Source organism: Cherax quadricarinatus, chromosome 38 (assembly GCF_038502225.1).
Source record: "Cherax quadricarinatus isolate ZL_2023a chromosome 38, ASM3850222v1, whole genome shotgun sequence".
NCBI classification, from domain to species: Eukaryota; Metazoa; Arthropoda; class Malacostraca; order Decapoda; family Parastacidae; genus Cherax; species Cherax quadricarinatus.
In genome coordinates this window covers 25,198,459-25,215,481 of record NC_091329.1, presented here as the reverse complement: position 1 = coordinate 25,215,481, position 17,023 = coordinate 25,198,459, and the positions used below count along the sequence as shown (strand labels likewise).

At 47.4% G+C, this 17,023-nt stretch overlaps 1 protein-coding gene across 3 annotated transcripts in view; it reads left to right on the top strand.

The window, feature by feature from the left end:
- Positions 1-17,023, top strand: part of LOC128692905 (uncharacterized) — a 184,913-nt gene that overhangs the window by 142,567 nt on the left and 25,323 nt on the right. For all 3 annotated transcript variants that reach the window (XM_053782229.2, XM_053782227.2, XM_053782228.2), the window contains exon 3: positions 3,481-3,667. In XM_053782229.2, coding sequence (XP_053638204.2) covers positions 3,481-3,667 — 187 coding nt within the window. The remainder of the gene's footprint in view (positions 1-3,480; positions 3,668-17,023) is intronic.

Genomic DNA, 17,023 nt, shown 5'->3' with positions numbered 1-17,023 from the left:
CCCTGCTCATCAGTGGCCCAGCTCATCAGTGGCCCTGCTCATCAGTGGCCCAGCTCATCAGTGGCCCAGCTCATCAGTGGCTCAGCTCATCAGTGGCCAGCTCATCAGTGGCCCAGCTCATCAGTGGCTCAGCTCATCAGTGGCCCAGCTCATCAGTGACCCAGCTCATTAGTGGCCCTGCTCATCAGTGGCCCAGCTCATCAGTGGCCAATCTCATCAGTGGCCCAGTTCATCAGTGACCCTGCTCATCAGTGGCCCAGCTCATTAGTGGCCCAGCTCATCAGTGGCCCAACTCATCAGTGGCCCAGCTCATCAGTGGCCCTGCCCATCAGTGGCCCAGCTCATCAGTGGCCCTGCTCATCAGTGGCCCAGGTCATCAGTGGCCCTGCTCATTAGTGGCCCTGTCCATCAGTGGCCCTGCTCATCAGTGGCCCATCTCATCAGTGGCCCAGCTCATCAGTGGCCCTGGTCATCAGTGGCCAGCTCATCAGTGGCCAGCTCATCAGTGGCCTTGCTCATCAGTGGCCAGCTCCTCGGTGGCCCAGCTCCTCAGTGGCCCAGCTCATCAGTGGCCAGCTTATCAGTGGCCCTGCTCATCAGTGGCCCAGTTCATCAGTGGCCCTGCTCATCAGTGGCCAGCTCATCAGTGGCCCTGCTCATCAGTGGCCCAGCTCATCAGTGGCCCTGCTCATCAGTGGCCCTGCTCATCAGTGGCCCAGCTCATCAGTGGCCAGCTCATCAGTGGTCCTGCTCATCAGTGACCCAGCTCATCAGTGGCCAGCTCATCAGTGGCCCTGCTCATCAGTGGCCCAGCTCATCAGTGGCCCTGCTCATCAGTGGCCCAGCTCATCAGTGGCCCTGCTCATCAGTGGCCCAGCTCATCAGTGGCCCTGCTCATCAGTGGCCAGCTCATCAGTGGCCAACTCATCAGTGGCCAGCTCATCGGTGGCCCAGCTCATCAGTGGCCAGCTCATCAGTAGCCCTGCTCATCAGTGGCCCTGCTCATCAGTGGCCCAGCTCATCAGTGGCCCTGCTCATCAGTGGCCAGCTCATCAGTGGCCAGCTCATCAGTGGCCCAGCTCATCAGTGGCCAGCTCATCAGTGGCAAGCTCATCAGTGGCCCAGCTCATCAGTGGCCCTGCTCATCAGTGGCTCAGCTCATCAGTGGCCAGCTCATCAGTGGCCCAGCTCATCAGTGGCCCTGCTCATCAGTGGCCTAGCTCATCAGTGGCCCTGCTCATCAGTGGCTCTGCTCATCAGTGGCCCTGCTTATCAGTGGCCCAGTTCATCAGTGGCCCAGCTCATCAGTGGCCCTGCTCATCAGTGGCCCAGCTCATCAGTGGCCCAGCTCATCAGTGGCCCTGCTCATGTGGCCCAGCTCATCAGTGGCCCAGCTCATCAGTGGCCCTGCTCATGTGGCCCAGCTCATCAGTGGCCCTGCTCATCAGTGGCCCTGCTCATCAGTGGCCCAGCTCATCAGTGGCCCTGCTCATCAGTGGCCCAGCTCATCAGTGGCCCAGCTCATCAGTGGCCCAGCTCATCAGTGGCCAGCTCATCAGTGGCCCAGCTCATCAGTGGCCCAGCTCATCAGTGGCCCAGCTCATCAGTGACCCAGCTCATCAGTGGCCCTGCTCATCAGTGGCCCAGCTCATCAGTGGCCCAGCTCATCAGTCGCCCAGCTCATCAGTGGCCCAGCTCATCAGTGGCCCTGCTCATCAGTGGCCTAGCTCATCAGTGGCCCAGCTCATCAGTGGCCAGCTCATCAGTGGCCCAGCTCATCAGTGGCCCAGCTCATCAGTGGCCAGCTCATCAGTGGCCCTGCTCATCAGTGGCCCAGCTCATCAGTGGCCCAGCTCATCAGTGGCCCAGCTCATCAGTGGCCCAGCTCATCAGTGGCCCAGCTCATCAGTGGCCCAGCTCATCAGTGGCCCAGCTCATCAGTGGCCAGCTCATCAGTGGCCCATCTCATCAGTGGCCCAGCTCATCAGTGGCCAGCTCATCAGTTGGGTTTGATAACTAAAATAATTTGTTATATAATATTAATAATTCTGTTGCTCTAGTTGTCAGTTTTATTGATTCTTGATGACTGTTGACAAGGCAAATATATTAAAACAAACAGAAACAGTACAGTGTAGTGCAGCTGCAGGTCTGGTCACACACTTTATATAATATAGACAAGTTGAAGAATATAACATATATGCAACAGTTGAGAATCTTTATTGTTGAATGAAACGTTTCACCTACATAGTCATCTTCAGTCAAATATAGAGGCAGCAGGCATAGTAGCGAAGTAAAGATGTAATCAGTCCATCAACCTTGGAGAAATTGTTTCTGAGGTGGTTAGTCCCTCAACCTGGAGAGGTGTTCAGTTCCATAGTCTGGAACAATGTGAAGCTGAACCATCAGAATGGAGTCTTATAAAAAATAATAAATACCAAAGAACAAGTTCTCTGGAAAGTCACATTACAATGTCAGGAGAGTTGTAGGTGAAGTGTCAATCCTTACTCAAGGTGGTCACCAAGTGAAGGAAATATTAACAAACAGGAAGTTAAAATCCACTACAAGATTTATGAGACATCAGAAAATACAAATGCTTTCACTAAATGGTATTAATCGCTCGCCATTGGTCTACCTGGGGTCTACCTGGAGGGCATTCCGGGGATCAACGCCCCCGCGGCCAGGTACATGACCAGGCCTCCTGGTGGATCAAGGCCTGATCAACGAGGTTGTTACTGCTGGCTGCACATAGTCCAACGTATGAACCACAGCCCGGCTGATCCGGCACTGACTTTAGGTATCTGTCCAGTTCCCTCTTGAAGACAACCAGGGGTCTACCGGTAATTCCCCTTATGACTGGTGGGAGGCTGTTGAACAGTCTTGGGCCCCGGATACTTATTGCGTTTTCTCTTAGCGTACCAGTGGCGCCCCTACTTTCACCGGGGATAAGTTGCATCCCCTGCATTCGTAGGGAGTTATTTCTGTTTGCAGATTAGGGACCAGTCCCTCCAGGATCTTCCAGGTGTAGATTATGATATATCTCTCGCCTGCGCTCCAGTGAGTACAAACCAAGTGCTTCCAGGCGTTCCCAGTAGTTAAGGTGTTTGATGGAACCTATACGTGCAGTAAAGGTTCTCTGTACACACTTTAGATCTGCAATTTCACCTGCCTTGAATGGTGATGTTCATGAAAAGCAGTATTCCAGCCTAGAGAGAACAAGTGATTTAAAAAGGATCATCACTGGATTGGTATCTCTTGTCTTGAATATTCTCATTATCCATCCTATTAGTTTCCTCGCAAGATGTGACAGTGGCACTGTTGCGATCCTTGAAGGTGAGATCCTCAGACATTACTAAAAAATGCCTTAAGCTTTCTAAAAGCCCATGAAATCTGGAAATAAATTTTAAAATAATGTTAATACGTATTTCCCTAACACTATACACAGAAAACAGATGTTTGTAATCATGTTTCCCCTCTCTCCAGATTTAACCTTGACGATCGACGAGTCGGGGAGTTCCAGAGAGGTGCCCACTGCTCTGCCCTCACTCCCACACAAGATTCCGCACAGGAAGCTCAAGGTGTACCAGAGGGAACCTTTTCAAGACCCCGCACAAGAAAAACGGAGGATCAACGCTATCTTAGCAAAACAAAACAGGGATCAGAAAAAAAAGTAAGTAGCTGGTACCTGCCACCATAGCAGAGATAAGTCCCACACCAGTACTGCTGGATAACTCTCTCACAGGCGTTAAGTATTAATATGTCCCTTTAATAAATAAAATAATGGACCTTGGTCTACCAGAGTTAAACTATTAAATAACTAGAATTAATATCTGAATACTCACTCCCTATTAACGGGTTTTGATAGAGTTAGGTTAAGAGTTCATAACTTTTATTACTAGTTAAGAAGTATTACCTGCCTCAGGTCATTTGATGACCTTCCACAGCAATACCCTTAAATTTGTATTCTCAGGAAACATATATATTGGGAATATGATGAAGCTGGAGCTGTGGGGCCACACATTGTATTTTCTTAATTAACTTTATTTCATCAATGTTATTATGCTCTCTCTCTCTCTCTCTCTCTCTCTCTCTCTCTCTCTCTCACTATATACATATCGTGCCGAATAGGTAAAACTTGTGATTTTGGCTTAAATAGCAACGCTCTTCTTGCCGAATAACGCAAGCGAAAATTTGTGTATGCATTAATTTCGCAAAAATGATTCTGAACCTAATGAAAAAAAATATACTTAATTGTGTGTTTATTATTAAATTATTGTAAACTTATCTAAAATATATTTAGTTGGATTAGGTTAAGTTAAATTGCGCTTGTTATAATAACGTTAGGTAAGTTTTCTAATGTTCTTTAGGTACAAAATTATTAATTTTTACATTAACATAAATGAAAAATATATCTTTAAACGTATAAAACAAAATTTTTGAAAGGAATTAATTTTAAATGAGTTCTTGCTAAATGACCAGTTTTACCTATTCGACACCACACACACACACACACACACACACACACACACACACACACACACACAACAAACACACACACACACAACAAACACACACACACACACACACACACACACACACACACACACACAACAAACACACACACAACAAACACACACACACACACACACACACACACACACACACAACAAACACACACACACACAACAAACACACACACACACAACAAACACACACACACACACACACACACACACACACACACACACACACAACAAACACACACACACACACACACACACACACACACACACACAACAAACACACACACACACACACACACACACACACACACACACACACACACACACACTGGCTGCAGTGGCCAGAAGAGCTCATACATGCAGGGCAAAGTTCCTGATCATGGGCGACTTTAACCACAAGGAGATCGAATGGGAGAACTTGGAGTCACATGGGGGCCAAGATACATGGAGGGCTAAGATGAGTGGGCACCTGTGACCAGCGGGGTCCCGCAGGGGTCAGTCCTAGGACCAGTGCTGTTTCTGGTATTTGTGAACCACATGACGGAAGGAATAAACTCCGAGGTGTCCCTGACGTGAAGTTGATCAGAAGAATTCATTCGATCGAAGACCAGGCAGAACTACAAAGGGATCTGGACAGGCTGCAGACCTGGTCCAGCAACTGGCTCCTGGAGTTCAATCCCACCAAGTGCAAAGTCATGAGGATTGGGGAAGTGCAAAGAAGACCGCAGACGGAGTACAGTCTAGGGGGCCAGAGACTACAAACATCACTCAAGGAAAAAGATCTTGGGGTGAGTATAACACTAGGCACATCTCCTGAAGCGCACATCAACCAAATAACTGCTGCAGCATATGGGCGCCTAGCAAACCTCAGAACAGCATTCCGACATCTTAATAAGGAATCGTTCAGGACTCTGTACACCGTGTACGTTAGGCCCATGTTGGAGTATGCGGCACCAGTTTGGAACCCACACCTAGCCAAGCATGTAAAGAAACTAGAGAAAGTGCAAAGGTTTGCAACAAGACTAGTCCCAGAGTTAAGAGGTATGTCCTATGAGGAGAGGTTAAGGGAAATCAACCTGACGACACTGGAGGACAGGAGAGATAGGGGGGACATGATAACGACTTACAAAATACTGAGAGGAATTGACAAGGTGGACAAAGACAGGATGTTCCAGAGACTGGACACAGTTGGAAGCTGAAGACACAGATGAATCAAAGGGATGTTAGGAAGTATTTCTTCAGCCACAGAGTAGTCAGGAAGTGGAATAGTTTGGGAAGCGATGTAGTGGAGGCAGGATCCATACATAGCTTTAAGCAGAGGTACGATAAAGCTCATGGTTCAGGGAGAGTGACCTAGTAGCGACCAGTGAAGAGGCGGGGCCAGGAGCTTGGAATCGACCCCTGCAACCTCAACTAGGTGAGTACAACTAGGTGAGTACATACACACACAAATACACACACATATACACACATATACACACATACACACACACACACACACACACACACACACACACACACACACATACACACATACACACACATATACAGTGTCAGACTGACGACACTGGAGGGCAGAAGGGTCAGGGGAGACATGATAACGACATACAAGATACTGCGGGGAATAGACAAGGTGGACAGAGATAGGATGTTCCAGAGATGGGACACAGAAACAAGGGGTCACAACTGGAAGCTGAAGACTCAGACGAGTCACAGGGACGTTAGCAAGTATTTCTTCAGTCACAGAGTCGTCAGGAAGTGGAATAGCCTAGCAAGTGAAGTGGTGGAGGCAGGAACCATACATAGTTTTAAGAAGAGGTATGATAAAGCTCATGGAGCAGGGAGAGAAAGGACCTAGTAGCACTCAGTGAAGAGGCGGGGCCAGGAGCTAAGTCTCGACCCCTGCAATCACAATTAGGTGAGTATACACACACACACACACACACACACACACACACACACACACACACACACACACACACAACATGCACACACGCACACACGCACACACACGCACACTTGAACTAGGAACCACATGGGGGCCAAGATACATGGAGGGCTAAGATGATGGAGGTGGTACTGGAAAATTTCATGTATCAACACGTAAGGGACACTACAAGAGAGAGAGGAGAGAATGAAATAGCAAGGCTGGACTTAGTATTCACCTTGAGTAGTGCAGATAGTGAGGACATCACATATGAAAGACCCCTTGGGGCCAGCGATCATGTGTTTTTGAGCTTCGAATACACAGTAGAGCTACAAGTGGAGGGAGAAGCAGGAAGGCCAGGACGAATGAAGCCAAACTACAAGAAAGGGGACTACACGGGAATGAGGAACTTCCTGAACGGGGTTCAGTGGGACAGAGAACTGGCAGGGAAGCCAGTTAATGAGATGATTGAATATGTAGCAACAATGTGCAAGGAGGCTGAGGAGAGGTTTGTACCCATGGGTAACAGGAATAATGAAAAAGCCAGGATGAGCCAATGGTTCACCCAAAGGTGCAGGGAGGCAAAAACCAAGTGTGCTAGGGAATGGAAGAAATATAGAAGGCAAAGGACCCAGGAGAATAAGGAGAGCAGTTGTAGAGCCAGAAACGAATATGCACAGATAAGAAGGGAGGCCCAAAGACAATATGAAAACGACATAGCAGCGAAAGCCAAATCTGACCCGAAACTGTTATACAGCCACATCAGGAGGAAAACAACAGTCAAGGACCAGGTAATCAGGCTAAGGAAGGAGGAGAGACAACAAGAAATGACCGTGAAGCATGTGAGGAACTCAACAAGAGATTCAAAGAAGTGTTCACAGAGGAGACAGAAGGGGCTCCAGAAAGACAGAGAGGTGGGGCACACCACCAAGTGCTGGACACAGTGCACACAACCGAAGAAGTGAAGAGGCTTCTGAGTGAGCTAGATACCTCAAAGGCAATGGGGCCAGATAACATCTCTCCATGGGTCCTGAGAGAGGGAGCAGAGGTGCTATGTGTATCCCTAACAACAATATTCAATACATCTATCGAAACAGGGAGATTGCCTGAGGCATGGAAGACAGCAAATGTGGTCCCAATCTTTAAAAAAGGAGACAGACATGAAGCACTAAACTACAGACCAGTGTCACTGACATGAGTAGTATGCAAAGTCACGGAGAAGTTTATAAGAAGAGTGGTGGAACACCTAGAAAGGAATGATCTCATCAACAGCAGCCAACATGGGTTCAGGGACGGGAAATCCTGTGTCACAAATCTACTGGAGTTCTATGACATGGTGACAGAAGTAAGACAAGAGAGAGAGGGGTGGATGGATTGCATATTCATGGACTGCAAGAAGGCGTTTGACACAGTTCCACACAAGAGATTAGTGCAAAAACTGGAGGACCAAGCAGGGATAACAGGGAAGGCACTACAATGGATCAGGGAATACTTGTCAGGAAGACAGCAGCGAGTCATGGTACGTGGCGGGTGTCAGAGTGGGCACCTGTGACCAGCGGGGTCCCACAGGGGTCAGTCCTTGGACCTGTGCTGTTTCTGGTATTTGTGAACCACATGACGGAAGGAATAGACTCCGAGATGTCCCTGTTTGCAGATGACGTGAAGTTGATGAGAAGAATTCACTTGATCAAAGACCAGGCAGAACTACAAAGGGATCTGGACAGGCTGCAGACCTGGTCCAGCAATTGGCTCCTGGAGTTCAATCCCACCAAGTGCAAAGTAATGAAGATTGGGGAAGGGCAAAGAAGACCGCAGACGGAGTACAGTCCAGGGCGCCAGAGACTACAAACCTCACTCAAGGAAAAAGATCTTGGGGTGAGTATAACACCAGCCACATCTCCTGAAGCGCACATCAACCAAATAACGGCTGCAGCATATGGGCGCCTAGCAAACCTCAGAACAGCATTCCGACATCTTAATAAGGAATCGTTCAGGACCCTGTACACCGTGTACGTTAGGCCCATATTGGAGTGTGCGGCACCAGTTTGGAACCCACACCTAGCCAAGCACGTAAAGAAACTAGAGAAAGTGCAAAGGTTTGCAACAAGACTAGTCCCAGAGCTAAGAGGTATGTCCTACGAAGAGAGGTTAAGGGAAAACAACCTGACGACACTGGAGGACAGGAGAGATAGGGGGGACATAATAACGACATACAAAATATTGAGAGGAATTGACAAGATGGACAAAGACAGGATGTTCCAGAGACTGGACACAGTAACAAGGGGACACAGTAGGAAGGTGAAGACACAGATGAATCACAGGGATGTTAGGAAGTATTTCTTCAGCCACAGAGTAGTCAGGAAGTGGAATAGTTTGGGAAGCGATGCAGTGGAGGCAGGATCCATACATAGCTTTAAGCAGAGGTATGATAAAGCTCACGGTTCAGGGAGAGTGACCTAGCAGCAACCAGTGAAGAGGCGGGGCCAGGAGCTCGGACTCGACTCCTGCAACCTCAACTAGGTGAGTACACACACACACACACACAGAGCCAGAAATGAATATATACAGAAAAGAAGAGAGGCCCAACGATAATATGAAAACGACATAGCAGCGAAAGCCAAATCTGACCCGAAGCTGTTATACAGCCACAGCAGGAATAAAACAACAGTCAAGGACCAGGTAATCAGGCTAAGAAAGGAAGGAGGAGAGACAACAAGAAATGACCGTGAAGCATGTGAGGAACTCAACAAGAGATTCAAAGAAGTGTTCACAGAGGAGACAGAAGGGGCTCCAGAAAGACGGAGAGGTGGGGCACACCACCAAGTGCTGGACACAGTACACACAACCGAGGAAGAAGTGAAGAGGCTTCTGAGTGTGCTAGATACCTCAAAGGCAATGGGGCCGGATAACATCTCTCCATGGGTCCTGAGAGAGGGAGCAGAGGCGCTATGTGTACCCATAGCAACAATATTCAATACATCTATCGAAACAGGGAGATTGCCTGAGGCATGGAAGACAGCAAATGTAGTCCCAATCTTTAAAAAAGGAGACAGACATGAAGCACAAAACTACAGACCAGTGTCACTGACATGTGTAGTATGCAAAGTCATGGAGAAGATTATCAGAAGAAGAGTGGTGGAACACCTAGAAAGGAATGATCTCATCAACAGCAGCCAACATGGTTTCAGGGATGGGAAATCCTGTGTCACAAACTTACTTGAGTTCTATGACATGGTGACAGCAGTAAGGCAAGAGAGAGAGAGGGGTGGGTGGATTGCATTTTCTTGGACTGCAAGAAGGCGTTTGACACATTTCCACACAAGAGATTAGTGCAAAAACTGGAGGACCAAGCAGGATAACAGGGAAGGCACTACAATGGATCAGGGAATACTTGTCAGGAAGACAGCAGCGAGTAATGGTACGTGACGAGGTGTCAGAGTGGGCGCCTGTGACCAGCGGGGTCCCACAGGGGTCAGTCCTAGGACCAGTGGTGTTTCTGGTATTTGTGAACCACATGACGGAAGGAATAGACCCCAAAGTGTCCCTGTTTGCAGATGACGTGAAGCTGATGAGAAGAATTCGTTCGATCGAAGACTAGGCAGAACTACAAAGGGATCTGGACAAGCTGCAGACCTGGTTCAGCAATTGGCTCCTGGAGTTCAACCCCACCAAGTGCAAAGTCATGAAGATTGTGGAAGGGCAAAGACGCGCAAATCAACCAAATAACGGCTGCAGCATATGGGCGCCTAGCAAACCTCAGAACAGCATTCCGACATCTTAATAAGGAATCGTTCAGGACCCTGTACACCGTGTACGTTAGGCCCCTATTGGAGTATGTGGCACCAGTTTGGAACCCACACCTAGCCAAGCACGTTAAGAAACTAGAGAAAGTGCAAAGGTTTGCAACAAGACTAGTCCCAGAGCTAAGCGGTATGTCCTACAAGGAGAGGTTAAGGGAAATCAACCTGACGACACTGGAGGACAGGAGAGATAGGGGGACATGATAACGACATACAAAATACTGAGAGGAATTGACAAGGTGGACAAAGACAGGATGTTCCAGAGATGGGACACAGCAACAAGGGGACACAGTTGGAAGATGAAGACACAGATAAATCACAGGGATGTTTGGAAGTATTTCTTCAGCCGCAGAGTAGTCAGGAAGTGGAATAGTTTGGGAAGCGATGTAGTGGAGGCAGGATCCATACGTAGTTTTAAGCAGAGGTATGATAAAGCTCACGGTTCAGGGAAAGTGACCTAGTAGCGACCAGTGAAGAGGCAGGGCCATGAGCTAGGACTCGACCCCTGCAACCTCAACTAGGTGAGTACACACACACACACACACACACACACACACACACACACACACACACACACACACACACACACACACACACACACACACACACACACACACACACTGCATACTGCAGCACCAGTTTGGAACCCACACCTCGTAAAGCACGTCAAGAAGTTAGAGAAACTGCTGTCATGTAGGGGGGTACTGGAATGAATAGATAATTGGGGAATATGGGAGTAAGGGGTTATGTAGGCAGGGGATATGCAGGCGAGGTGGTAGGAGGGATGATTAGCGGAGGTAGGTAATGTGCGGCGGAGGTAGGTAGGAGAGATGAGTGCGGAGGTCGGTAATGTGAGGTCACTGGTGACTGCATCTACACCTCTCATTACTCTACCCACCACACTACTCACCCTCTCATTACTTGAAATAAACTAATGAATAAAAGAGCAAATAATGGGGACAGTGAATATTACTATTCTACTCAAACACAGTTTATTATTAAGTCCTTGTACAATACTATATTTGGGAACAGGAGTACATTATTGGGGTTTAGATAAATGGGGTGGTACACATAAGCAGTGAGACAGGGAACACAATAAACGACGAAAATTAATATAACTTACAATATAGTTCAGAGGACAGTTCACCACAGGTCCCAAGACCTATACAGCACGAGTACTGCTCCAAGCCAGTACTCTGCCCAATGTTTCCAACAGTCTCCTCCAGAGACTTCAGCAGCCTTCTCCCGAGCCCTGCACCCCAGCAGCAGCTCCGCTCGAAGTCTCTCTGCTCAGAGCTCTGCACCCAGGCCAGAGCTCCACACGAATCTTCCCTGCTCAGCTGTTCCTTGGGCTTATATGGTGGTCCAAGCACACCCCACAATGAGGTGTGCACACGTGGTGTTGATTTGACACCGAGGTCTGACGCCGTCCAGAACAAAAGACCTCAGTCTCAAGCCGAAAAGGCATGGCTCTGACAGACATTTGCCAAGGCAAGGTGACCATATAATTGGTTAAATTAGGTCTCCTCAGAGACCTCACAAGCCCAGCTGAACTACATCACACTGCAAAGGTTTGCAACAAGGCTAGTTCCAAAGCTAAGGGGAATGTCATACGAAGAAAGGTTAAGGGAAAGTTAGGGGAGACATGATAACGACATACAAAATACTGGTAAACTGAGAGGAATAGATAAGGTGGACAGAGACAGGATGTTAAAGGGGTGGGACACAGAAACAAGGGGTCACATATGGAAGTTGAAGACTCAGATGAATCAAAGAGATGTTAGGAAGTATTTCTTTAGTCATAGAGTTGTCAGGAAGTGGAATAATCTGGCAAATGATATAGTGGAGGCAGGAACCATACATAGTTTTAAGACGAGGTATGATCAAGCTCATGGAGCAGGGAAAGAGAGGACCTAGTAGCGATCAGGGCCAGGAGCTGTCTCGACCCCTGCAGCCACAAATTGGTGAGTACACGCACGCACTTCAAGTCATTGATCTCATTAACTGTGCTCTCCTTGGTGCACCTCTTGGTAACTGTGAACTAGTGTCCAATAGCATCACAACACTGAGCTAAGTCACAGCTGCCCTGCCCTGGCGCTTATATACTAACGTCAGGTGGAAATGGGACGTGTAGCAGACGAGGGCATAGTCACTGGTAGGCGGGATTCCTCAGTGGAAGTAGGTCCTACCCAAAGAGACGGGTTAGTTGTAGTAGTAGTTGTTGTAGTCGTGAAGGTTATGTACATGTCCTCAGAATCAAGATTCCATGATGTTGCTCCAATGCTTCAGAACATCCACGACTACGGTGCTCTTCGCACCAACTCCAAGGTTGAGGGACTGATTACCTCATCTTCTGTACATAGTTCTACTGTCTTCTAATTATGTCCTGGAATTTGTATTGATAAAGCCACTGGATGGCAAAACGTCTACAATAAAGATAACCAGATGTTGCACATGTGTCTTAATTTCAGTTATATGGCTGATACGCGGCTCAGATGTGCTCGGTATTATTATTATTATTACTGTAATCATGGGGGAGCGCTAAACCCGTAGGATTATACAGTGCACACGGGGGATGGAAGGTATTCAAGCTCAATTCAGGGAACCGGAGCACAAATCCAATTCCCTATATCAAGAGCCCCTCACCAGCGTCAAGGAACCTCCCTTGAGGGGCTCGGTATTATATTTACCCCAATATCTTTTTTCTTGGGTGAGCTTGTAGTCTTTGACCCCCTAGACTGTACTCTCTCTGCAATCTTCTTTACCCTTCCCCAATCTTCATGACTTTGAACTTGGCAGGGTTGAGCTCCAGGAGCCAGTTACTAGATGAGGTCTCTAGCCTGTCCAGCTCCCTTTGTAGTCCTGCCTGGTCCTCCTCCAATTGAATTCTCATTAATTTCACATGATCTGCAAACAGGGACACATCTGAGTCGATTCCTTCCATCATGTCATTCACATATACCAGAAACAGCACTGGTCTTCGAACTGACCCCTGTGGAACCCCGATCGTCACAAGAGCCCACTCTGACACCTCGTCAGGTACCATGACTTGCTGTCTTCCCGTCAGGTATTCTCTAGTCCATTGCAGTGCCTTCCCTATTGTACCGCCCTGGTCCTCCACCTTTTGCACTAATCTTTTGTGTGAAATTGTGTCAAAAGCCTTCTTACAGTCCAAGAAAACGCAGTCTACCCACCCATCTCTCTGTTGTCTTCCTGCTGTCACCTTGTCATAGGACTCCAGTAGGTCTGTGACACAGAATTTCCCATTTCTGAATCCATGCTGGTTGTCGTTGATAAGCTCATTCCTGTCTAAGTGCTCCACCGCTCTTCTGATAATCTTCTTCGTGACTCTGCATGCTATACATGTCAGTGACACTGGTCTGTAGTTTAATGCTGTGTGTCTGTCTCATTTTTAAAAAATTGGGACTACAGTTGCTGTCCACCATACCTCAGGTAGTCGCTCTGTTTCGATAGATGTGTTGAGGATTGTTGTTAATGGCACACACAGCGCCTCTGCTCCCTCTCTCAGGACGCACGGAGAGATGTTATCCGGCTCCATCGCCTTTGAGGTATCTAGTTCGCTTAGCAGCCTCTTCACCTCCTCCACAGTTGTGTATTGTGTCTAGCACTTGATTAGAATAAGGGGGATGGGGGATAAAAGAAGTGGGATATTTTAAGTGTTTATACACAGATGGAAGAGTGTAGAACATGGGATTTAAGGGGTGTAAAACGAATGTTTAGGGAACTTTGACGAAAATATAAAATAACTGTTGTATGGGACTTAAATACCAATGTATGAGAAACTATTGTGGAGGGTACAGTAGGTAAGTTTGGAATACCAGGGGTAAATGATCATGGCCGTCTTCAAGAGGGAGCTGGACAGTTGCCTAAAGTCAGTACTGGAACAGCCAGACCGTGGTTACGTTGGATTGCGTGCGGCCAGAAGTAACAGCATAGTTGACCAGGCCCTGATTCACCGCGAGGCCTGGTCATGAACTGGGCCGCGGGGGTGTTGATCCCCAGAAAATCCTCCAGGCAGGAAACCTGTATTGCCTATTCAGCTGATGCCACTTACCATCATAACAATAAATGCCACCAAAAAAAAGAATAAATATGACTGCAAGAAAAGACACAACATAAGATTGAAGTTACTCTTCAGTCTTATGTTGAAGAATAACCTTAACTGCTATCACTTCTCAATTCCCAACATTCCTTTACCCTAAAATTACCATGTATTAGCAAAATGTAGGTTACACTATCATAAATCACAAACCTCATGATTACGTGTAAATCCTGTCTGGAGGATTTACTACCAATCCTAAATGTATAAAAGATGAAGTTTGCTCATTTTCAATGTTGAAAAATTCTCCTCTTCCACCTATGTTCCTACTACCCACACTTACGTCTGATGATGGCTACTACTACCCACACTTACGTCTGATGATGGCTACTACTACCCACACTTACGTCTGATGGTGGCTACTACTACCCACACTTACGTCTGATGGTGGCTACTACTACCCACACTTACGTCTGATGGTGGCAACTACTACCCACACTTACGTCTGATGGTGGCTACTACTACCCACACTTACGTCTGATGGTGGCTACTACTACCCACACTTACGTCTGATGATAACTACTACTACCCACACTTACGTCTGATGATGACTACTACTACCCACACTTACGTCTGATGATGGCTACTACTACCCACACTTACGTCTGATGGTGGCAACTACTACCCACACTTACGTCTGATGGTGGCTACTACTACCCACACTTACGTCTGATGATGACTACTACTACCCACACTTACGTCTGATGATGACTACTACTACCCACACTTACGTCTGATGATGGCTACTACTACCCACACTTACGTCTGATGATGGCTACTACTACCCACACTTACGTCTGATGGTGGCTACTACTACCCACACTTACGTCTGATGGTGGCTACTACTACCCACACTTACGTCTGATGACTACTACTACCCACACTTACGTCTGATGATGGCTACTACTACCCACACTTACGTCTGATGATGGCTACTACTACCCACACATCTGATGATGGCTACTACTACCCACACTTACGTCTGATGATGGCTACTACTACCCACACTTACATCTGATGGTGGCTACTACTACCCACACTTACGTCTGATGGTGGCTACTACTACCCACACTTACGTCTGATGGTGGCTACTACTACCCACACTTACGTCTGATGGTGGCTACTACTACCCACACTTACGTCTGATGATGACTACTACTACCCACACTTACGTCTGATGATGGCTACTACTACCCACACTTACGTCTGATGATGGCTACTACTACCCACACTTACGTCTGATGATGGCTACTACTACCCACACTTACGTCTGATGATGGCTACTACTACCCACACTTACGTCTGATGATGGCTACTACTACCCACACTTACGTCTGATGATGGCTACTACTACCCACACTTACGTCTGATGGTGGCTACTACTACCCACACTTACGTCTGATGATGGCTACTACTACCCACACTTACGTCTGATGGTGGCTACTACTACCCACACTTACGTCTGATGGTGGCTACTACTACCCACACTTACGTCTGATGATGGCTACTACTACCCACACTTACGTCTGATGATGGCTACTACTACCCACACTTACGTCTGATGATGGCTACTACTACCCACACTTACGTCTGATGGTGGCTACTACTACCCACACTTACGTCTGATGATGGCTACTACTACCCACACTTACGTCTGATGATGGCTACTACTACCCACACTTACGTCTGATGATGGCTACTATTACCCACACTTACGTCTGATGTTTACTACTACTACTACCCACACTTACGTCTGATGGTGGCTACTACTACCCACACTTACGTCTGATGATGGCTACTACTACCCACACTTACGTCTGATGGTGGCTACTACTACCCACACTTACGTCTGATGATGGCTACTACTACCCACACTTACGTCTGATGGTGGCTACTACTACCCACACTTACGTCTGATGATGGCTACTACTACCCACACTTACGTCTGATGTTTACTACTACTACTACCCACACTTACGTCTGATGGTGGCTACTACTACCCACACTTACGTCTGATGATGGCTACTACTACCCACACTTACGTCTGATGGTGGCTACTACTACCCACACTTACGTCTGATGATGGCTACTACTACCCACACTTACGTCTGATGTTTACTACTACTACTACCCACACTTACGTCTGATGGTGGCTACTACTACCCACACTTACGTCTGATGGTGGCTACTACTACCCACACTTACGTCTGATGATGGCTACTACTACCCACACTTACGTCTGATGTTTACTACTACTACCCACACTTACGTCTGATGATGGCTACTACTACCCACACTTACGTCTGATGATGGCTACTACTACCCACACTTGCGTCTGATGATGGCTACTACTACCCACACTTACGTCTGATCATGGCTACTACTACCCACACTTACGTCTGATGTTTACTACTACTACTACCCACACTTACGTCTGATGATGGCTACTACTACCCACACTTACGTCTGATGATGGCTACTACTACCCACACTTACGTCTGATGATGGCTACTACTATCCACACTTACATCTGATGTTTACTACTACTACCCACACTTACGTCTGATGATGGCTATTACTACCCACACTTACGTCTGATGATGGCTACTACTATCCACATTTACGTCTGATGTTTACTACTACTACCCACACTTAC